The sequence below is a fragment of the Rana temporaria genome, chromosome 11 (assembly GCF_905171775.1).
Source record: "Rana temporaria chromosome 11, aRanTem1.1, whole genome shotgun sequence".
Taxonomy (NCBI): Eukaryota; Metazoa; Chordata; class Amphibia; order Anura; family Ranidae; genus Rana; species Rana temporaria.
The window spans coordinates 84,809,459-84,835,185 of record NC_053499.1 but is presented as its reverse complement, the minus strand read 5'-3'; the positions used below and the strand labels follow the sequence as shown (position 1 = coordinate 84,835,185).

At 45.3% G+C, this 25,727-nt stretch overlaps 1 protein-coding gene across 2 annotated transcripts in view; it reads left to right on the top strand.

Annotated features, from left to right (window-relative positions):
* The window catches only part of LPCAT2 (lysophosphatidylcholine acyltransferase 2), a 660,866-nt gene that overhangs the window by 152,482 nt on the left and 482,657 nt on the right, over positions 1-25,727 (top strand). For both annotated transcript variants that reach the window (XM_040328743.1, XM_040328745.1), the window contains exon 3: positions 17,235-17,374. In XM_040328743.1, the coding sequence (XP_040184677.1) occupies positions 17,235-17,374 (140 nt within the window). The remainder of the gene's footprint in view (positions 1-17,234; positions 17,375-25,727) is intronic.

Genomic DNA, 25,727 nt, shown 5'->3' with positions numbered 1-25,727 from the left:
CTTTACATTACACAGCACCCTGCACCTCTGTGCCCCTTTACATTTCACAGCACCTTGCACCTCTGGACCCCTTTATATTACACTGCACCCTGCACCTCTGGACCCCTTTACATTACACAGCACCCTGCACCTCTGGACCCCTTTACATTACACAGCACCGCACCTCTGGACCCCGTTACATTACACAGCACCCTGCACCTCTGGACCCCTTACATTACACAGCACCCTGCACTTTTGGACCCCTTTACAATACACAGCACCTTGCACCATTGGGCCCCTTACATTACACATTAACCCTGCACCTCTGGACCCCTTTACATTACATAGCACCCTGCATCTCTTGACCCCTATACATTACACAGCACCCTGCACCCCTTTACATTACACAGTCCCCCCACAGCTCTAGACACCTGTATGTTACACAGACACCCCCCTACAGTGCAGACCCCCCCCTACAGTGCAGACCCCCCCTTACAATACAGACCCACCCCTACAGCGCAGACCCCCCTCACCTACAATACAGACCCCTCCTTACAATACAGAACCCCTTCTACAATACAGATTCACCCCTAAAGAGCAGACCCCCCTACAATACATACCCCCCTACAATACAGAATCCCCCTCTCCTACAATACAGACCCCCCCCACAATACAGAACCCCCCCTCCTACAATACAGACCCCCCTACAATACAGACCTCCCTACAGTGCCGACTCTTATGAAACCTGGTTACAAGACCACCCAGGCAGGTATAGGTTCAATGCAGGAAAGAGTTTCCGTAAGCCTGGAGATATCAAATAATAACACAGGACACAAGCATGCTTTGTGATCATAAGATATCTGCCTTTACTCGGACTGAGCCCCTGTATATATATACAGATTTTAGAAGGACATAGGAGGGGTTTTCCCAAAAAGCATACGTGTAATTACAAGTATACATTCAGGTTAATCATTTACCATTAGCTAGTACGTGTTATATAAGTTCAATTAATATATGGATGTGACCTAAAACATATGTTTTCTGTGTTTACACAAGTGTTGTAGAACTATACTTAGTTTATCTTAAACAAACATGAGCCAGGGCAAAAGTCCATACATATGTTGATCATACATAAATAACTAGGTGTCTATAGATAATAAGAACCACTTAAACTTATGTGTAGGTTTTTTTAACTTTTTCTTTAACCCATAACATGTCGTTTCTGAACTTAAAATGGAGGTTGTCATGCTATGTTCTTAACAAATCCTCTCTTTGAGACATAGTATGTCTTACAGTTATATAATCCTTCTTTTATCATAATACATACTCAGATAAATCCTAATCGCAGCAGCAGGATCAGGGGTTCGGGATGCCTTAACAATTATGCACATTATAAGCTTATAACAAGCATATAGGAACAAAACAAAAAGAATAATCATAATGATGGTCAGGGCAGCACTTTTTAACCATGTCAGTATTCCTACTCCAGAACTTAGATTTGCAAAAGGATCCCATGTCTTGGCAATATTTGTAGCTTCATCTTGTAATTTGCTTACTTCTTTATATATATATATATATATATATATATATATATCTCAACATTATCAGTACCCTATTGCGGGGTCACTACCATATCTTCTCTACCTAGTATGACACCAAAGGGTCCACAGTACTACTTCACATCTATGTGGAGCAAAGATCTTTTTAAGGTGTATGTGGATACATATCTTTGCTCATTCATATCACCCATCTTGGCATCATACAAATCTTCTAATCTCACAATCTGATAACACTCTATCTCTTCCCTGGGGTGATCTTCCTCAGTTCTAATTGCCATTGTAGTACTAATTGTATTTTAACAATAATAGAACATTTGTGATATTTAAAGGTACAGCCATGAGAGGAATACTAACGGTGGAGGGGTGTAATTTACTACATATTCAACATTTTTCATATCCTGATTTCTGTGAATAGGCATATTTAAACTTCAATAATAACATTTTATCTGTAAAACTTTCTGAGTTTTCATTTCTCTTGTGTCTGTCATGTGTATTATTCATATTATTCTGTTGTGGAGTGTTAGAGGCTCCACAAATGCTCTTTATGTGTCCCAAATCTTCAGGATGATAAATACAGTTGGTTTTCAGCCAAATTGGCAGGAACACGATCAGGGCAGCCCAGAGGCACAAGGCTTTCCCAGAAGTCCGTGGTGAAATAAGCGAAGTCATCTTCTTCAGAGACTTTTTTTTTCCACCTGCTTCACTCGCTGTTCGAGGATTTGTATCACCTTCTTCACCTCCTTTATCCTTGGCTTGCTTCTTAGGTGTTTGGTTCATCTTCTTCACACAACTGGCATGGATCCAAGCCTGTTGTCCCTCAACCAGAATAGCTGTTCGGGTAACTGTGATCACTGTAGTCGGGGGTCCAAATGGATACTCTTCCTTCTTGGTATGTTTCAGTTGCTGGACCACTACGACATCTCCCACTTGAAAGGGATGAGTTGGTTTCTGTGAAGAAAAACGGAGAGGTGCGAGCAACATTCCTTTCAACTTGATCTAAAGTTTCAATACGTTTTTTTACATATTCTTCCTGAATAAGATCTAGGTCCCCCTTTCTAACATAAGTGGCTGTCTGGCCCATGGGGTGGGGAATGGTCTACCCATTAAGACTTCAAAAGGAGAGTATCCTGTCTTTTTAGAGGGTGTCATTCTTACCTTGGCTAGTACAGCTGGTAGGACCTTCTTCCAATTTGCATACGTACCTCCAGTGGCCTTCCTGATCTTATCTTTAAGGGTTCTGTTCACTCTTTCCACTATACCTGAGCTCTGGGGATGGTACCGAATATGAAACTTCCATTCTATTTTCAGTGTCTTTACTAGATCTTGACACACTTTGGCCACAAATGCAGGGCCATTGTCTGAGTTGATCTGAAATGGGCATCCCCATCTGGGAATGATTTCCTGTGTGAGAATTCTTACTACTGTTTGTGCATCTTCCTTTGTTGTTACAAACACTTCTATCCATCTTATGAACATGTCCACTATTACTAGAAAATATTCCTGTCTTTTACCTAGTTTGGGCATGTGTGTAAAATCAATTTGTAAATGAGTGAATGGTGTGGATGGATATATCAGATGTTCATGTTTTGCCTTGTGAGGGTTCCTGGGATTATTCCGAATGCATGTGATGCATCTGGAAACATATGCCTTAACGAGAGAGGGAAGACCTGGAATGTGAAAATCCCTATTTTAAAGTTCACATGTGACTTTCCAACCTCTGTGACCTATGCCATGGTATTGTGAAATAAAAATGGGTGCGCTGGCTACAGGGATACATGGTCTCCCCTCTTGGCAGACAAGGCCAGTTCCTGGGCTTGTCTGCACACCTATTTTGCTCCATTGCTGGATGTCTTGGTCTGTGGCATATGCTTGGAGGTTTGCTTGGAGGTTTGATCAAGTAGTGGGAATTCAGGTGAGAGCAATGGCATTTGGATGTCTGCTGGCTGTGTGGATGCTGCTTCTCTAGCTGCTTTGTCAGCGAAGACATTGCCTTTGGCTATGTCATCTTGTTGCCCTGTATGTGCCTTACAGTGTAGTGTGGTGGCATGTCCTAGAGTGAATGATGTAGCCATTTCCACCACCATCACACAGGATACCAGAGCTCTGAGACACGCCAGCATGCCCTGCACTGGTATAGGCACAACCCTTGGGGGGGAAAAAACGTTAGGGCGCAGTTTACCTCCCATGTTTTTGCGTCAGGACTCCTGTCATGGTTGTACAGTTGTCCCTAGCAAATAGGTGTAACCCTTTGCTATACTCAGAGGCCAAGACCAGGAGCTGTTATCATAGTTTTGAGGTATACAAAAGCATTATACATGTCATACAATCTGGCATGTCAGTACCTGTGGTTTGTCTCAAAATGTTATCATAGTAGGAACAGTCAGGTATGCATTGGCGGCAGTCATGCCAATCATGCCCAGAAAGGACAGCATATCCTTCTTGGTCTGTAGGGGGGCTAGACCCATGGAGAGCCGCAGCTCGTGACTGACTTTCCTTTCACCTTTTGTGAGTACAAAACCAAGGTATACAACAGTTTCCTGACACCATTGAAATTTCTTTTTGGAAACTTTATGACCATTATCTGCCAACCAATGTAGCAGATCTGAACCATCCTCTTTTCAGGCTACCTGGCTTGGGTTACATATCAATCAACATATTGGAGTAGGACAGAACAATGGCAGGGAGTCCAGGACCGCAATGTGGCCTGGGGCACAACTGAGTAGACTACATAACCCATAACATGTCGTTTCTGAACTTAAAATGGAGGTTGTCATGCTATGTTCTTAACACCGACCCCCCTACAATACAATACCCCCCTACAATACAGACCCCCCCTACAGTGCCAACCCCCCCTACAGTGCCAACCCCGCTACAATACAGACCCCCCTTACAATACAGAACCCCCCCTACCCCCCTACATTACAAAACCCCTCCTACAATACAGAACCCCCCTACAATACAGAACCCCCCCTACAATACAGACTGCAGTGCAGACCCCCCTTTACAATACAGACCAACCCCTACAGTGTAGACCCCCCTCATCTACAATACAGACCCATCCTTACAATACAGAACCCCCTCTACAATACAGATTCACCCCTAAAGAGCAGACCCCCTACAATACAGACCCCCTACAATACAGAACCCCCTCCTACAATACAGACCCCCCACAATACAGAACCCCCCTACAATGCAGAATCCCCCCCACCATACAGACCCCCCTACAATACAGAACCCCCCTACAGTGCCGACCCCTCCTACAATACAGAACCCCCCTACAGTGCCGACCCCCCTACAATACAGAACCCCACCTACAATACAGACCCCCTGACAATACAGAACCCCCCCCTACAATACAGACCCCCCTACAATACAGAACCCCCCCTACAGTGCCGACCCCCCCTACAATACAGACCCCCCCCACAGTGCCGCCCCCCATACAATACAGAACCCCCCTTCAGACCCGTAAAGCAGGCTCAGATAATGTGCTTGCCGCGTGCTGCACACACACAGCACAGTGCAGAAAGGGGGGAGGTGGCTTCACTGCTCGGCTGCGTGACTGTGAGACAGTCACAGGCAGCCGAGACTCATCAGACCTGCGGCGCTGTCACAAAGAAGGGGGGTCATTGCCGGTGTGCCTACGGCTCGCCCCCGCCCACTACTTAGTACGCGAGCGATATTAAAGAATTTGTGACGGTCGCCAGGCGCCCATGTTGCTATGGCACCCTGTGCGACCGGACATCCCGCACACCCCAAAGGCCGGCCCTGATCGCACCAATCAGTTTTCAGGTCCAGGCTAATTATTTTTGGCCTAGACCTGCTGATCGGTTCTAGAGAATCGCAGAAGTCTCTGCTAAGGTCAGGTGTACCCGCCCCCGTACTCAGGTTGCTAAGGTGCTACAATCGCACAATGGTTCTCATATGCAGCAGAGTCCCAGTACTAGTGCCGCACTACCTTTTGGTGAACTGGTGAGCACCAGCAGCCTTTTACACACCAGCACTGCAGTATCTCATGGCGACATGGCGAGTCCCAGATTTGCAGTCCAAGCTGGTGTCGTGGCTATCACAAGTAGCATCCCGCAGCCACCAAGAATTAGAACACAGGTCCTTAGAGCCCATAGTGTCCTTCCTGATGGGCTTGGAAGTCCTGATTGGCAGCCCACAGATTCTGCAGCACCTGTACTTCCTTCAGTCACTGGCCAACCCAAAATTCAGGTGGAAACGGCTAAATTGAACTACTCCTCTTGATTTTATTTTTAATGTTTATCATGGAAGATCTGTATCGATTGATTGCGGACCAAAGCACTTTTATGCCAAGCAATTTACCACCGCCAACCCAAATTCAAACCTTGCCAGACAATTTGCAAGGAAACCTTTCATAGTTTCCAAATTTAAAACTTTTTTGGGCCTAACCCATAACATGGGCATTACTAGAAAGAATGAGTTGCGGTCATATTATTGGTCCACAGACCCGATTTTCCTTATGTACAAGTTCTCTGCTGCCATGGCTAGGCATAGACATGAGAATATAATGCTACTTATGCATTTCAATGATGATACTCTGTCGTCCTCGGGATGACCCTGAATATGATCAGCGCCACAAAATGCCCTCTCCTCATAAATCACCTTAACTGCTTCCATATTGGGCACTTTCCCCCTGCTTCCTGCGCAGGCCAATTTTAAGCTCTGTCATGCAATGCTGTACCCAAATTATTTTTTTATGATTTTTCTTCTAACAAATAGAGCTTTCTTTTGGTAGTATTTAATCACCGCTGTTTTTCAAATTTTTTGATAAATAAATGAAAAAGGAACCCAAATTTTTTTTTAAAAAAAAATAATTCTTAGTTTCTGTCAGCAAATTTTGTAAATACCGTATTTATTGGGCCTATTGCGCGCACCGGCGTATAGCGTGCACCCCTAATCTGGAAGTGAAATTCTTTTTTTTTTTTTTAATTAATTACAGTTTTGGTGTCTTGTCCAGTCCGGCGTCCATCTGCGGCCTTCATGGTGTCCTCCCCGCTTCTTCCGCGCTGGTCTCTGAGCCGATCCCCGCTTCCCGCTCTGTGTTTGAACGCCGACATATACTGAGCCCAATACACTCGGGCACGATCGGCCACGCTTGGCTCCCTGTCGGCTTCTCTCGCATAACCGCGAGGGGTGCCGAGCATGGCCGAGTGTACCCGAGTGTACTGCGCTCGGTATATGTCGGCGGCCGCGTTCAAACAGCGCGGGAAGTGAGTATCGGCGTATATCGCGCACCCACGATTTTGCCCTGATTTTAAGGGCAAAAAAAGTGCGCGGTATACGCCGATAAATACGGTAAGTATATTTTCTCCTTCACTGATGTGCGCTGATGAGGCGACACTGATAGGCTGCACTGGTAGGCACTGATGAGGCGGCACTTATGGGCATTGATGCAGCACTGAAGGGCACTGATTAGTTGGCACTGATAGGTGGCACTGATATGTGGCACTTGTGAGCACCGACCAGGGCTCCACTCCTTCAGGCAACCCTCAAACCGGTGGCCGTTACAGATAAACGCATACTCAGTGCCGCGATTGGCCTTTGGTACTTCCAAGTATTCCCAAATTGCTTCCTTGCACCAGTCCTCTCTCATATTTTCAATCAACATCATGAGAGCTGGAGGCACGTAGGGGAACTCCCACCCATAGTCCTGGGCCACCTTCTTCATAACGATGCGCCGAGGACAGGCTAGTTTCGGCAAGGTACAGGGGTGTCCAGGTCCTGGCATGACAATGGCATCAGACGCTCTTTTTGTAACAGCCAGGGCAGCAGGCAAGGGAACAATCTCCTTAACAACACTGGTGCTTGGCACCGCAACTCCCTAGGTTAGCTGCGGGACATCCACCCGTGGCGCAGCATCCTCCAGAGTGTCTCTTGTGTTTGCGGGGTTTGAGAGCACAGGAGTTTCTGCGCCACTGTGACTTGGGCAGCTCCGGCTCAATCCATTTGTCATCACCAACATCGGATGAAGAGTCAATGTCAGGAGGTATCATACTCTTCCACAGGCAAACACACACATTCTCCAACAAGAGTACTGACCTTGTAGGTGGGCCTCGACCACAGCCGTGGGAGACCTTGACGGGGCCCATCTTTCCAGAGGTGAGCCAAGCAGGGACCACTGTCATGCATACTGTCTCAGCTGTAGCATCCACTTTTACAGCAGGCACACTCTCTTTATCTTCAGTGTCGCTTACCTCTAGCGACACGATCGGGGTAGCAGCCGATGGCATGGTCAGCGTAGAGGAAACAGTCACTACTTCAGGGTCAGCGGGATCCGGATGGTCAGCTCCGAACAGCGGGGGCAGGACAGTCCAAGGGCCTCCACGCTACCACTGGAGAATAGGACGAACTTCCCCTGGGTCCTCATTCAGATCCCTGTATCGGTCAGAGGGACTCCGGTGGCAGCAGGCATCAGGTTGGCTCCCGGTACAGGCATCGGGGGTCTCAGCCTTTTAAACGGCGTTGGTAGCACAGACTTGGTTGCACGACTGTCTCTCATGGGCGGGCAATCAATCTGTCCTTTGGCGCCAAACTCACCCTACGTCTCACGCAGGGGTGGGTAACTCTCACTCTGAGTTCTTTTTCTCGCACGCTGCAGGCACACGTCACTCCGCTGCACGTGCGCCCAAACTTTAATGGTGGGGTTAACTCCTTCCTCACCAACACAGTCCAACATCACAACAATTCCTTGAAAACAATGGTGGAATAAAACTTCTCAATTTGGTTGTTTGAGGTAACGGCCTATCCCGGACGAGCCCCCACGTGTAGCACTACCCCCAAAGGAGCTGCTGGTTTGTTTTGGGTGGCATGTTACCTCATGGCTCCTCCGCTGTCTTAGGGGTGTATGGTGCATATAGCAGTAGTAACGGAATGTCCACGACAGGTGTCTTTTGCTGTGCTCATTATTACCCACAATAAAACTTGTGGTGAAGAAGGTAGAGTTGAAAGGAGAAGAAGAATAGCAAATTCAGGCGTAGCAATAGGGAAACAATCCTGCCCCCACGTATAACACTTCTTGCGTCACTCCTGCTTGAGTGGGAATAGTGTTACATGGACAGGCCTCTCTCACTGACCTGGCAGCCAGAGTATCGCTCAAACTTTTAAAGAAAAGTCTCTGCCACAGACCCTCCTGGAATGAACTGGAACCTTTTAGGGAAAAGTCTCTGCCACAGACCCTCCTCTAATGGACTCAGAGAGAAACCTCTGCCACAGGCCCTCCTGATTGTGGTTACAGAGATGAACCTCCTTGATAGAATTGCACCTGGATCTCCTTCAAGTTGCTTTCAGGTACCGACTGACAGGTGACCAGCCTCTGTGTCCCGATACCTCGATCCCCGGTGGTTTTTCGAGACCCTATTGGATCGCCAGCCTCTCATTGGCTCTCCTCAGATGGACTCCCCACCGAACAGCTTGGGATCTTTAGGATTGGGAACCCAGTCGACCACTGGGCTCCCTGCCACAGCTCAAATGTTCCAGACCAACATGGTCCCGGAACCAGGAACACTGTGTGGCATGTTGGCCCCAGCCCGATAGGCCATAACGCTGGGGCGCCATGATGCAGTCACCCTAAAGGACGGTGCCGCACTCGAAGAAGCAGACCCAGAACCAACGGCGTCTGCCCCATAAATACCTTCCCCCAGCATGCACAGCGAGGCTCAACCCCCCTGATTGGCTGTTGGGGAAGAGCACCCAAACCTTGACTCCACTGCTGCCACCTATTGTCCTGGGGTGAGAAGAGCACCCCAGCAGCAACAGATTGAGCCCACAGCACAGCCAAGCTGAGACAGAGACCTAAGTTTGAACACATTAACTGGATCAGAGTTCAATTAACACTCTGATCTCCCTCTAAATTTAAATAGCACCGGTACTTTGAAGTAACCAGGCGCTATTTTATAAGTGGTTCCCAATATAGAACTGTCCTTTCACCTGAGCAAAGCCCAGGTTATGGAGCGGAATGGGTGAGATTGTTCAAGTGTTATCCAGCTCTTTACCTTGCTATGATTGCACCAGTCCAGTATCCAAGACAGATGTCCTGCATAGTAATACTGGACCGGGCCTTGAAATCCAATGCCCCTGAACATTTGGCATCATAAGTATAACTGCCTTGATCCTTTTAAACTTTTTCCTTTTTAAATGTATTTATCACAAGTGGTAATATACATAGTGGAAATAGCAGTTTTAGAAGCACGAATAATTCTCCTAGGGCCAAATTCTCAAAAGAGATACGCAGACTTAACTCCATTTTTCTAAATTTACACGGCGCGTATATTTGCGCACGATCGTCAAAACGACTTAAGCAAACATTTCCGTATTTTCAGCCGTACTTAAATTAGTTACACCTGCGCATTCCCGGGCGCAAATTACGCTAGGCTCGCCGCTGTTTTTGATAGGCAAAGATGCAAATGAGGGAGTTAGGGCGATTCTCAGAATTAAGTGTGTGTGCCGTATTTTCCGCCCTGTGCGCACCTGTTAGTTTTTCTGACTAAATTTCCACATTATAAAACCAGCCCTAATTTTACACATGCTGTGGAAGGGTTTGCTGTAGGTAGTGACTAGAGGTTAGAGCTCTAGTTGTGAAGGTTATTTTTGGAAAAATGCCAGGACCAGCTATGATTCTGACGGCACTTGCTGCCTTACAGGCACAAAGGAGGAGGAGGGCACAGAGGAGGAGGATGAGGGCACAGGCGCGAGTTTATCGTCCACGGCGTGATATTTGGCAAATGCCAGATTATGAGGTGATTGGCAACTACCGTTTTGATAGGGAGGCCATCCTGGAGATCACCCAACTTCTTCATGAGGATCTTATCACCCCAACCCTACGTTCCCATGCCCTGACACCTCTCGAAAAAGTGATGGCAACCCTCCATTTTTTAGCGAGTGGCTCATTCCAGCGTGCATCTGGAGGTGTGGCTGGGATGGTGCAGTCATCAATGAGCAAATGTGTCCATCAGGTGGTCCCTGCCATACTGCGGCGCATGACCAACCAGTTTGTCATGCCCACCCAGGAGGACCAGCGTGTGCAAGCCATGACAGACTTTTATAACATTGCTGGCTTTCCAAGGACCATCGGGGCGATAGACTGCACCCATGTGGCACTACAGCCCCCCCATGATACTGAACACCTGTTCAGAAATAGGAAAGGCTGGCATTCGATAAACGTACAGGTTATCGTAGATGCACATGGCCTCATCTGGCACGTTTGTGCCAAGTTTCCAGGCTCGTGCCACGATAGTTACATCCTACGGCAGACCAAGATCTACAGAGACTTGGAGATGAACGTTTATGGAGACAGCTGGCTGATTGGTGAGTGACATTGGTGTCAGGTATGCCCCCCCCCCATGATGCAGACATCACAAGGGGCACATGCATGACTAATATCCTCCTGTCTTTTCCCTTACAGGTGACTCAGGATATGCGTTGGGACCCCACCTGATGACCCCCTTTAGGAACCCCCAAACACCCGGAGAACGGAAATTCAATGAGGTGCACATCCAGACCCGGGCAATAGTAGAGCGGACTTTTGGCCTTCTCAAGTCCAGATTTAGATGCCTTGACAAGACTGGGGGTACACTCTTGTATTCCCCAGACTTTGTCTGCCAAATTATTGGGGCATGTTGCATCCGCCACAATTTTGCTTTGAGAAGGGGCCTGCATGTTGATATAAGTCCTGACCTAACCCCCCACCCAGGCAATCCCCCCCCCCAAACCCCTCTACCCGGACTGCTGAGGGTCAGGTAATAAGGAGACAACTGGCTGAAGGCATCTTTGCCCAGTAAATGGACCCTAATTATCTTTTTGTTTTTGCTTTGCCCAGAATAAATCACAGAGATTATGTGACCTTTAAATATTTTCTTTGCACATAAAATGCACATTACTTATATGCCAATGAGAATGTTTTTTTTTTGTTACAAAACGCACATTAATTATCTCACAATGAGAATGCATGAATGCACGTCACTGTGGTCCCTAGCACAGACACATCACATGCACATCGAATTGGATTAGATCCAAGTACCCCCCCCCCCTTTGGTACTTGGGAGCAGTAACGCCCCGCCACGGCTCCAATTATGTCACTGTGCATTCATACACCATTCAGGAACCTAGGATGACTTCTCCCTGGTCCTGGGGATCCATACTCCACCAAAACTGAGGGTGACACCCTTATGATTTCAGGAATGCCACCCCCCACATTCACACATCATTCACACACATAAACCAAATCATAAGTACAGTAGCAAAAAAAAAAAATCAAAAGTACCCCTGCAAATTAAGGATGTTGCCGAGTGCTCCTTCTGGGCTGCCCACGGCCACGGCCACGGGCACGGCCACGGGGACGGCCACGGCCGACTGTGGGATCTTCACGGGGGGGGTGTCTGTGCAGGGGAGGGACTATTTTCAGGGGGGGTCTGTGCAGGGGAGGGAGTATTTTCAGGGGGGGGGGGTCTGTGCAGGGGAGGGAGTATTTTCAGGGGGGGGTCTGTGCAGGGGAAGAAGCAGCCTCCCCTGGTGTCTGTCCTCCTGCTGGCCTTCCCTCCAAGGCAACGGCTATCCTTGTCAGACAGGAAGTAATGTCAGCCGTATTGGCCTGCACAGCCCGGGTATTGGCCTGCACAGCCTGGGTGAGGGCAGTCACCTCCTGGGCCACACCTGTTGTGGCGTTCCTCAGGTCCCACAAACAGGTGATGACCCCCACGGAGTTGGTGGCCACGTCACCCAGTGACTACCTCATTGCACCCAGGCTGCGCTCCACCTTGGTCATTGTTTTTTGGATTGCAGACAGACTGCGGGTCTGCCGGACATTGTCCCTCAACAGACTGACCGGCAGACGCACCAACCCCCCCTGTTTTCCGGGGTCGGCCTCCTACTTGCCCCTGAGGCTTGTGGCCTTGGAGGAGGAGTTGGAGTGAGCCATGGGTGCTGCTGCATGTTGGAGGAGGGTTGGAAGGGGCGACCCATGATGGTGGCCTGACTGCTGGGCGCCTGTGGGGTTCCCTCAGGGGATGACTCAAAGGTCATATCTTGGCCCATCATTATTTCCTGCCAAATCACAATATTGTCATCTTCCTCCCCCTCATCCTCCTCCCACTCAACATCCAAATTAGGGGAGTTGTGGGCACTCCCCTCCCATGGCGAATCCTGCCCTTCTTGGGACTCTGCATCAGCCTGTCTTGGGGGTGGTGCAGCAGCCTGCCCTGATGGGCCAGCAACCTCCTGACCTGATGGGCCAGCAACCTCCTGACCTGATGGGGCTGCCACCTCCTGGGCTGATGGGGCTGCCACCTCCTGGGCTGATGGGGCTGCCACCTCCTGGGCTGATGGGGCTGCCACCTCCTGGGCTGATGGGGCTGCAACCTCCTGGCCATCTGGGGAGGACACAAAACAATCACAGGTTGTTGGATCCACACACTTGGCACATCTTCCCTTCCCCCACCCACACATGCTAATCACCAGATAGAAATTCTAAAAAATTACCTGTCCTCATAAGAGGATCATTGTCAAAGCCAGGCAGGCCCACCACCTGCTGTGGGTGGAAACACTGGGCCACTGCCCATTCCTCCTCACTCATCCTGACTGGGCAGGGTCCCCCTCCTCCAGTGCCCCTGGTATGGGCATGCAGCGTTGCCAGCTTGTTCCGGGACACGCTCCTCAAGTCATTAATTTTTTTTTGAACTCCAGCGATGGTCCTGGTCTCCCCCCCCCGCCGCATTGATCCGATCGGTGATCTTTTGAAGGATCTCCTTCCTCCTGGCCGGGGTGGTGTTGTGGCTCTCAGGGCCATGGAGAAATCGCCCAAATTTAATGACGCCCTGAGCAAGTATATGCTTCTCTGCCAGGGTAAAATTAAGCTTCCTGCGCTTGGGAGCCATGACAGACAACACCCAGCAACAGGGAACTCACCCAAAAAACAAACAACAATACACACACACAACAAAGAAAATACAAACAAGCAAAAATAAAAAATATACAGACAGCTACTATAAATTCAAAAACAAACTGGCAAAAAAGGAAAACAAAAAACAATCACACACCAAAAAACAAACACTTATCAAAAACAAACTGGCAAAAAAGGAAAACAAAAAACAATCACACACCAAAAACAAACACTTATCAAAAACAAACAGGCAAAAAAGGAAAACAAAAAACAATCACACACCAAAAAACAAACACTTATCAAAAACAAACAGGCAAAAAAGGAAAACAAAAAACAAATTATCAAAAACAAACACCAACTATACCCTCCAACTCCATAAACACTTTTCTCACAAACAAATCTTACCAACAAACACTGACAAACGTTCAAAGCAGAAGCAACTTGCTTTAGGAAGGGAACACAGGGAAATACTTTTGCAATTGAAGTCTGTTTGACTGGGGCTATTTAGACACAGGGCGATCTTCAAACTAAGTACGCTTGGCCTTTTACCTATCTCACTGATTGCGCTGACCAAAGTTCTGCACATGCGCAGTGAGGTCCAGATTCGTGCGCGCATGCGCAGTACGGCCGGCACTTCATTTGCATGGGGTCGCGGCTCATTACAATGAAGCACGCCCACTTCATTCCCACTTGCCATAACCACGCCTTACGCATTGAAACTTAAGTTAAGGATGGCGCAATTTTGTGCGCAAATGCACTGAGAATACGGTACTTACGACACCAACTTAGGGCGCCGTAACTTAAATGACATAAGTTAGATAATCCTAAATTTACACAGGTTTTTGAGAATTTGGCCCCTAGTTTCTAAAAAAAATGTTTACTTTTACAGCTACAGTATTATCTCAGGGGGTATAACACATGTTTTGGATATGAAGTTCAACAAGGCGTATAACACGTGTCGGCGTACAACGCGCATCCCAATTTTAAGAGGGAATTTTCTGGAAAAAAATGTATTTATAGACTTAATAGCATATTTTACCCTTTTTGTACTTCCTATTTAATGAAACAAATCATTAAATATACAAGTTTTCATAAAGAGCATTTTCTTTGTTTTCAGAGCAATTGTTTAAGTTTTGGTTTTATGTATATTAAAATACCTTTAAGAACAGTTAAAATGGCAGTATATTGCAGTATTCTAAATTAGCTGGTGTATATTTAAATGAATTGGCCTCTGTTAACTTGACATTCTAGCGGCTTCAAATTTACAGAGTACAGATCCAAGCAGCATTTATAGGACAATAAAGCAAGAAATATCTTGTCAGGGACAATACATCCTGAGTAGAGTTGAGCGAACGCAAACTGTAAAGTTCGGGTTCGGTACGGACTTTTGGTTTTTCCCCGAACCCGAATAATTGGAAAAAGTTCGGGTTCGGAGTTCGGAAAAAAAATAATGCGTGGAGGTCCCCCAAATTCAATAACCAGACCCTTTAGGTCTGGTATGGATATTAAGGGGAACCCCGCCGTCAATTTAAAAAAAAATTACGTGGGGTTCCCCCTAAATATCTATAACCAGACCCTTCAGGTCTGGTGTGGATTTTAAGGGGAACTCCACCCCAAATAAAAAAAAATGGCGTGGAGTTCCCCCTAATATCCACACCAGACCCCTTATCCGAGCACGTAGACCTGGCCGGCCGCAGAAAAGAGGGGGGGACAGAGTGCGGCCCCCCTCTCCTGAACCGCACCAATCCACATGCCCTCAACATTGGGAGGGTGCTTTGGGGTGCCCCCCAAAGCACCTTGTCCCCATGTTGATGGGGACAAGGGTCTCATCCCCACAACCCTTGCCCGGTGGTTGTGGGGGTATGTGGGCAGGGGGCTTATCAGAATCTGGAAGACCCCTTTAACAAAGGGGACCCCCATATCCTGGCCCCCCTGTGTGAAATGGTAATGGGGTACACTGTACCCCTACCATTTCACGAAGGAAGTGTAAATAGTAGTTTTCAGGAAAAAACACACACACTGTAGAACAAATTACTTTATTAATTAAACCAAATAAAAATCCAGCGGTGAAAATAGACGATCGCTCCAACGTTGTCTTGTATCCAGCGACGGGTGTTCTCTCCAGTGACGGGTGATTGGTCCAGCGATGAGAAGATCCATCCATTCAGAGCACAGCTCAGCGAATGACGTGCCAATGCTGTGACGTTTCTTTTATAGGGGAGGCGGGCCACGCGTCACGTGACCCCGTCCCCCTCTAACGCACACTCTGCTACGTCACTGGGAAAGCCCAGACCCAGACGTAGCAGAGTGTGCGTCATAGGGGAATGGGGTCACGTGACGCATGGCCGCCTCCCCTATAAAAGAAACGTCACAGCATCGGCGCGTCATTCGCTGAGCTGTGCTCTGAATGGATGGATCTTCTCATTGCTGGACCAATCACCCGTCACTGGAGAGAACACCCGTCGCTGGATACAAGACAACGTTGGAGCGATCGTCTATTTTCACCGCTGGATTTTTATTTGGTTTAATTAATAAAGTAATTTATTCTACGGTGTGTGTTTTTTTCCCTGAAAACTACTATTTACACTTCCTTCTTGAAATGGTAGGGGTACAGTGTACCCCATTACCATTTCACACAGGGGGGGCCAGGATCTGGGGGTCTCCTTTGTTAAAGGGGTCTTCCAGATTCTGATAAGCCCCCTGCCCGCACACCCCCACAACCACCGGGCAAGGGTTGTGGGGATGAGACCCTTGTCCCCATCAACATGGGTACAAGGTGCTTTGGGGGGCACCCCAAAGCACCCTCCCAATGTTGAGGGCATGTGGCCTGGTGTGGTTCAGGAGAGGGGGGTGCACTCTGTCCCCCCCTCTTTTCTGCGGCCGGCCAGGTCTACGTGCTCGGATAAGGGGTCTGGTGTGGATATTAGGGGGAACTCCACGCCATTTTTGTATTTATTTGGGGTGGAGTTTCCCTTAAAATCCACACCAGACCTGAAGGGTCTGGTTATGGATATTTAGGGGGAACCCCACGTCCTTTTTTTTTTTTAATTGACGGCAGGGTTCCCCTTAATATCCATACCAGACCTAAAGGGTCTGGTTATTGAATTTGGGGAGACCTCCGCGCATTATTTTTTTTACTAAAAGTCCATGTCCCATTGACTTCAATGGGGTTCGGAGTTCGGGTTCGGGTCCCCGAACCCGAACTTTTTTTTAAAAGTTCGGGTTCGGGTCCGAACCCGAACATCCAGGTGTCCGCTCAACTCTAATCCTGAGATCTGGGAGGTTTTCACCCCCGAAAGTGATCTGACAGTTTGATGGAGACATACTTTAGAGGGGGACGAGCGCCCGCCAGAAAAATCACTGAGCCGTCATCTCCTCTCACTCGGCTATCACGTCACGTTACACATGCACAGTCCCGCCTCCGCCATCGGCATTAGACCATCTCCTGTGACAGACAGAACACTGGTCCAATGCTGGTGGCGGAGGCGGGACTGTGCGTGTGTGACGTGACAGCTGAGAGGAGATGATGGCTCAGTGATTTCCGGCGGGCGCTCGTCCCCCTCCTTCCCCTCCGAGGTATGCTATCGGCATATATTGCGCACCCCCTGATTTTATGGGAAAAAAAGTGTGCGGTATACGCCGATAAATACGGTACATCTTTTAAGAAGACAAGGCCTCTTTACCCACTTTTATTCTTATCCATAGATATCTATATAATTACCTGAGAGATTGTTAAGTTGTATATTTACATCATCTTGAGATTTTAATAATTGCTTTCAATGCATTACTTTTTATTTCAGATGCTATTATGTGGTCTTTTCATTCTACCATTAAGGATAATATTTTTTCTGACGATTTTAATAATGTCATGGTTCGTTGCATCCTGCACTACCTGCTGTATTTCGAAGTTGAGCTTGGAGCCACTAAAGGGATGGAGAAGGTATGTATTTGTTAAGAAAAATGCAATGGCATTAGGATGAGCAGTTTGTTATAATATGGTATGCACCCTATTTAAGTCACTTGTGTAGCAGCTTAGATCTTTTTTTGACAGGACTGGGAGAAAGACAATTTATACGTAAAGTTGTGGGGTGGTTAAGTCCGTTTTTTTTCTTTATCACACACCACGGGACACAGAGCCTTTAGTCATTAAATAGTGGGTTGTATAGTTCACCAAAGGTGATTGGACACTGGCAGGGCCGCCATCAGGAATTATGGGGGGGTGCTGCCGCCTGAAATTGAGAAGCGGGGGGGGGCCTTTACAAAAAAAGAAGAAATAAAGAAAAACATATATAAAAAAAGGGGGTAGCCACCCGGTGCCTTCTGGGCCCTTTAATAAAAAGAAAAAAAGTTTTTGTTTTTAAAAAGGAGGGTTGCCATCTGGGGCCCTAGGGAGGACCTCTGGGATATATATATATATATATATATATATATATATATATATATATATATATATATATATATATATATATATATATATATATACAAATTATTATTATTTTTTATAAAAAGAAATTACAAAAAAAGGGGGGTTGCCACCTGGGACCTCTGGGCCCTTTAATAAAAAAAAAGAAACCTCTGTGCCCTTAAATAAATAATAAAAATTAAATAAACATTTATATAAAAAAAGGGGAGTTTCCATCCAGGGCCCTGGGGACCTCTGGGCCCTTAAAAAAAAAAAAAAAAAAAAAAAAAAATATATATATATATATATATATATATATATATATATATATATACAAAAAAAATAAAATAAACATTTATAAAAAAAGGGGGTTTGCTACATGGGGCCCTGGAGACCTCTGAGCCCTTTAATATATATATATATATATATATATATATATATATATATATATATATATATATATATATATATATATATATAAAAGGAATAAAATAATATTTAAAAAAAAAAAAAAATGTATTAAAAAAAAGGAGGTTGCCATCCTGGGGCCCTAGGGACCTCTGGGCCCTTTAATAATAATAATAATAATAATAATAATAATAATAATAATAATAATAATAATAATAATAATATATATAAAAATAAAAGAAATAAAAAAAATATAAAAAAAAGTTTTTTTTATATAAAAAAAGGGGTTATCATCCGGGGCCCTGGGGGTCTCCGGACCCCTAAAAAAACAAAAAAAACCTGCAGCGTCTGGTCAAAAAAAACAAAGTCCACGTTGGGCGTCAATTGATAAAGACATCCCCTGGCACAACTCCAGGGCATAACCCATTCTGCCTCTGATTCAAATTCATGACAAAAGTAAGCCTGTAGTCTATAGACACAATTTCATACCACAGACCTTCATGCCTTACAGCCCACAAAGAGGCCGAACCTTTAGTGGTATCGTAGCTTTATAGACAGAGTGACATAAGCAATCATCATTCATATGGGTACATCTGATTCGCTAATCCACCACATATGGTCTTCTCTTGTGACGTCTGTTTCTTCACCACATGGCTTACATTCCACACTCATGGGGGCCATCTTTCTTTGGTCGATGGAAGGGGCAGGAGGGGTTTGGACACATCTGTTTTCACTTAATCACTCCTGAAGGATTTTAACTCTATAATTACGTTACTCTGTCATAACTTTCATTCAAGGAAAATAACACTATTGTAATACACCCATATATAGATCAAGAAATAAAAGAAACAAAACAATTGAAAGAAAGGAATATCTGAGTGGTTAGGAGAAAAATAACATAAACACAAAATAATCATTTTATCAACTCCATCACAGCGTACCATCATCGGAGCCTTCAAAACGCTGCGCATCCTCCTGCAGCATGTACCCAACACTGTGGTCAAACAGTTTGGGGGACTCCTCAGGAGGACACGGTGGGTCTAGGGAAGGAGTGACTGATGCCATTGAGCAGAGGGAAGAGGCCGCGTTGGCAGCTGCTTTGCCAGACAAAGTACCCTGAGCCTGGGTGAGAGAGGATGAGGAGGATGAGGACCGCTTGGTCATCCACTCTCCCAAGTCTTTAGGCATGTTGCGGCTTAACACAGCCAGCTGCCGAAAAAAGGATGAGCGTGTCCCACGGCCACGTGCTGATGAGGATGCACCGTGTCCACGACCAGCACTGTTGCCTCTAGATGCAGAGCCTGCTTGCCCTCTTTTATCAGCTCGTGACTCTCTGCCTCTCGTTGTTGTCCTTCCAGACATACTAATGGCCTGCAGGGAGATGTAGTTCCACAAATACTGACACTACCTGCTGATCCCTGCCTGTGGTATTAATATGAGCAGATCTCTGCCTGTAGGAATTGATATGAGAACACCAGCTTTACGTAGCTTTAGGTGCACACTGTGCAGAGGACACAGACAGTACACACACCCCATAGCTTTAGGTGCACACTGTACAGAGGACACAGACAGTAGACCACATGAAAGTACTTGCAGAATGATCCCCTGCCTGTGGTATTAATATGAGCAGATCCCTGCCTCTAATATGAGAAACACCAGCTTTTTTTTTATTATTTATTCTTTATTAGAAAATTGTTCATATACAAAACAGACCAACATTGGTAATAAAAACTGATTCCTCAAAAGTGAGAGCCACAAAAATATTAACCTACATCTTCCTTAGTTTTCCACTTTCCCGTAATCCCCTCATCCCCCCCCCTCCCGCTCCCCCCCCCCCCGATCTGTCTCCCTCACTTCAAATTTCAAATTTTTCATCTGTCTGTTTCGATCATTCCCTGCGCAAATTTTTCTGATGTTTTAAAAGCTCTCCATTTCTCCCAGATTACTCTATATCTTTCATCCCTTCCTAGCTCACCGCGGCTAAGATATTCCATTTCTGCTATATGATCTACTCATTGTATCCACTCTTTTATAGATGGCCTCATTGGATGTAGCCATTTTTGGGGGATTAATCCCTTTGCAGCATTAAGCAGAACTGGGACCAAAGTTTTTTCATATTGTTTTGTTTTTTTGTTTTATTTGTACCGTGAAAAAGGCATGTCAGGGGGTTTTGTGAAATCTTCTTCCCTGTTATTTCTTCTATATACTCTAATACCTCCTCCCAATATTCTTGTATTCGTGGGCAATCCCACCAAATATGCATGGTCGTTCCTTTTTGTTTACAATTCCTCCAACATAGCGAGGAGTTATTTGAGTTAATTTTGCTCATTCTCTCTGGAGTCAGGTGCCAGCGTACCATACACTTGTAATTTGCTTCTATTGTCGCAATGTCAGATGCAAAATTAAATACTGCCCCTGTGACGGTATTGGTATGATATCCCCGTCAAACAGTCCCTTCTTCCCATAACGAAAATCACCCAATACTCCACAAGTAGGAGTCCATGGAATCGCCCCAAATAGCCACACATGAGTCCAGGCTTACTGCTAGAACAAGACAGCTTTTAATGCGTATAACACAGAGCTTATATGTGGTTACAACTGTTACAATGACAATCTCCTCACAGTGGGGGATCTTCAATACAGATCCTTTGAAATAAGGGTATCTCTTTGAACTAATCAGTATCTAGCCGGTTCGGCTCCGCTATGTTTAACCTGATCAGACAAATTCCTTTATCAATTAACATTTAGAACAATACACACAAGAGAGTCAATTAACTCTTTGAAATAGGGAGCTGGCTGAGGAAGGGTCATTAACATATCAATAGTTTTAAACAAGCAGGGAGAATTACACTGAAGCATCCTTCACAGCCCCTATCATTTGTGATTCTTCCAGCTTTTTACCCATATCTTGTCCCCATTTTTCTATACATGTCAATGTTCCCTGTGTTTCTAGGTCTGTTAATATTTCATAAAGTTGCGATATACCATGTTTTAATAGTAACAATGGGTGATCTATAGAATGCGCCCTAAAAAGTCGCCCACCGTTGCGCCTATGGAGGAGTGGATGATGCCTAGCTGCTGTTTAGAAGATAATAAGTGAACAAAAAGAATGTAAGATGATGAAACTCTCTAAGGAGTGTCAACAAATTAAAACAGCGCTATCAAATAACTGTGCATATTTGACTATATAAAATACATTACTACAACCCATATGTAATGATATACAGTGATAATAAACAAAATATATCCAGTTTAAGAAATAAACACTAAACTGTGACTGTAATAATAAACACCCGTGATTGACTTAAACGTGAAGTGAACGCACTGAAAGTGCAAGAGACAGTCTTTAAAAATAATTTAGAACGTGGCCAAACAAAGCAAAGTTCATGTGTATAAGGATCCTGCGATCTTCAAATTTTTCCAAAAACTTCCACCACACCCGACAGTGCTCAGTGACTCCTCCCCCATCAAATGGACACTCACCGGATAGGTATGCCTCACACTCTCGTGTTTTGGCACAAAAAACCTTATCAGATGTAGTTGTTCCCGTCAGTATAGATGTAATCCAAATATGACATCCAATCAGTTCCACATATATGTCAGAGAGAGACAAAAGAAGTGCAAATAGTGTGATACCATCAAAGGTTTAATAGCACACCAAAATAAAACTTCAAACAGTGCACTCACAAACAAAATCTTGTAAAACAGCAGAATATCACATCAAGAAACTCCTTCAAACGTCAAAATGGTGAGAAGCGGTCACGGCGGACCCCCGATCAGCGAGAAAAAGTGAAACCAATTCTCCTACTCACGGTGCCATGGACTTCTGTCAGATGCAGCTGCACATCCACTTAAATAAAAAACTTCAAACGCACTCTGCATCCAAAAACGCAGCACTCACTAGTAAAATTAGACTGTATGGCAATACCCCGACATGTTTCGTTATAAAAACTTATTCATGGGACTAACCACACAGTCATAAATGGTTACCTTATATCTGATGTAGTCAGATCAATCAGCCTATCAGTCCTGGGCGTTTTCCCACTTCCTCCACAACTGTGGAAGCTTCAATGAGGAGCACTACAGCCAATAGGAACATAGACAGTGGGTTGAAGAATAAATCACTCTTCAACCCCCAAAATTCCAACAATCACTACATTGAAGTCTTTAAACAGCTTGTGCTAAAAGATATAGAAGATCTGCCACAGAAAAAAGATATCAATCCTGAGTATATCAGGGAAGGTATCAAGCTACTGGAAGACAAAAAGAACATCATAATCCGCCCTGCTGATAAGGGGGGCGGAGTAGTAGTGATGGACAAAGACTATTATCATCAGCAACTGTCCACACTGTTGGAAGATCGAACCACCTATAAGAGGTTGAATTCTGACCCTACAGAAGCATACAAAACACAACTGGATTCCTTAATACAATGGGGTTTCCAGATCAATGCCCTGAATATTAAAGAGAAAGCATATTTGGCTCCTTCTGTGTGTAGAGTTCCGGTTATCTACACCTTACCGAAGATACACAAACATGCAACCATGCCACCGGCCCGTCCAATAGTGAACGGCATTGGGTCCGTCACGGCAAGGTTGGGTGAATACTTGGACAAATTCCTCCAGCCAAGTGTGCGGGAAACCAAAGCATACTTAAAGGATACAGCTGATCTGCTCATATCCCTGGAGGATATAAGAATAAATCCAGGTACTGAAACCTTCCTTGTGACGGCGGATGTCGCCTCACTATATACTATAATACAGCATGAGGACGCTGCTCTGGCACTCAATTGGGCATTGAGTAAGAGGGAGGAGATCCCGTTTACACAAAAAAGATTTTTGGGTCAAGCCCTCGATTTCTGTATGTCGCATAATTATTTTTGGTTCGATGGTTTCTTTTTTTCACAACAGGTTGGCGTGGCTATGGGAGCTAAATATGCCCCTAGCCTCGCCAACCTGTTTATGGCGGAGTGGGAGGACAAAAGTATCTTCAGAGATCAAAGATCTCAACTTATCTTCTATCGGAGATACATTGACGACATCTTTTTGATCTGGCAGGGATCGGAAACAGATCTCAAAGTTTTCCTTGAAGTATTGAACAACAATGTGAACAACATTAAACTGGAATATGTGATCAGTGCGTGTTCAGTTAACTTCTTGGATGTAACTATAGAAAGATGTAATGACAGGTTGAAAACAAACGTGTACTTTAAAAGCACTGATCGAAACAGTTATCTATCGATCAGAAGTGAACACCACCCTGCTTGGATAAAGAATATCCCTAAAGGGCAATTTCTCCGAGTGCGCCGAAACTGCACTGATGACTCAGATTATTTTGAGCAGGCGAATGTACTGAAGAAGAGATTTGCCCAAAAGGGATATGATGAGATCAACCTGGTGTCAATGATTCAAGAGATCGCAGAGAAGCCGAGAGAAGATTGTTTTAAGAAGAAAATAGAAGAACCATCCACAAATGAACACCAGTGAAGCTTCCTGACGGGCTTCCACATCCAATATAAGGAAATTGAAACCATATATAAGAAACACTGGCACATCCTCAGCAGAGATAGACATCTGGGTGGAGTGATTCCTCAGCAGCCACGTTTTATATATAGACGTGCGCCCAATTTTGGCGATAGAGTGGTCCGCAAAATATTGGATCCACCTGATCGCCAATTGAAAATAGATCTGAAAGGATTCTTTCCTTGCATTCTTTCCTTGCAGAATGTGTATTTGCTGCTGCATGGTGAAAGAACACAACAAAGGAATTAACAAAGTTACCAGCTCCGATGGCACAATGTTTGACATTAAAGAATTCAGTACATGCAACTCGGCATATGTTGTATATTTGCTATGGTGCCCATGCGGGTTATTATATGTTGGGAGGACTAAAAGACTTCTAAGAATCCGCATATCAGAACACCTAGCAAATATTAAAAAAGGCTTTGAGGAACATAGCGTGTCCATGCATTTTAAAAAGGTACATAACCAGGACCCCACGCTTGCTCAATTTTGTGGCATAGATGTGGTTTACCCATCTTGGAGGGGGTCACACAGAGTCCGTGACCTTTCACAGCGCGAAACTCACTGGATATTCTTGCTAAAATGTCTTTTTCCGCGGGGGTTGAATATAGAGGTAGACTTGAATTGCTTCATCAATAATTCTTAGACATTTATCATACCCACACCTTTCCCTCCGTGGGTTTAGTATTACCCTTTCTGGCATCTTTTCAGTATATGTACTCTTTTATTCATTTATCTGATATTTTGCTATTAATTAATCCCTTCTCCAGTGGTGGTGTTATCGGTGACCATTTGCGATCAGCTCAGCGATCACTAATTCACCACTTGTATTTAGTTCCAGTTTTAGATTGATTTTATCTAGTTTCATTTTTAATGCATTTCTTACATATTTTAGATATATTTTAATTATATATATTTAATCATTTATATGAATTTGCAATTAGCGTTTGATACTAATATGTACTAATGCAAAATGTTATTAATTTATTTTAACTGACTATTGCCTTCATCCAGTGACAAATGTTTTGTTGATATACTCCAGCGCATGATTGATATATATCAGCTGATGACTTAATTAGGAACTGTTGTATGGATATTCAATATAAACACAGTGTAATGATTGTGCTGTAGATGTGATTCGTGGTCACGGGGACACCCGGAAATCTGCTTTTTTTCCCTCTCATTTCCGCCGCCCACGTCTGCCTATACAACAGCTGATTTGCCCCTGTTGTGTTGTTAGAAGCCATTCCCCGTGGCGAGCCTATCATGAGCAGCGTCTGCTCGACCTATCAGGTCGGCTTACCGCTGTGGCTGCTGGGTAAGACAGCCAGCCAATGGACTTCCTCCTAGCTTTGGCTGCATAAGCGCTCTAGGCCCGCCCATCATTGTAGGCGGAGCGGGATGCGCTGTGCAGCACGTGATTGGCTCAGACTGCTGCTGTTGGGGGATGTGATTAACATCCTCTCTCACCTATTGGAATCTGGGGACTGGCGCCACGCCTATCGCACTGGCTGATTGATTCATACACCAGCCAGTGGTGGTGGATGATGCTGTCAGCCCACAGTAGTTTGGGATTATCGTTTACTTCCGCCCACAGTTGTGGAGGAAGTGGGAAAACGCCCAGGACTGATAGGCTGATTGATCTGACTACATCAGATATAAGGTAACCATTTATGACTGTGTGGTTAGTCCCATGAATAAGTTTTTATAACGAAACATGTCGGGGTATTGCCATACAGTCTAATTTTACTAGTGAGTGCTGCGTTTTTGGATGCAGAGTGCGTTTGAAGTTTTTTATTTAAGTGGATGTGCAGCTGCATCTGACAGAAGTCCATGGCACCGTGAGTAGGAGAATTGGTTTCACTTTTTCTCGCTGATCGGGGGTCCGCCGTGACCGCTTCTCACCATTTTGACGTTTGAAGGAGTTTCTTGATGTGATATTCTGCTGTTTTACAAGATTT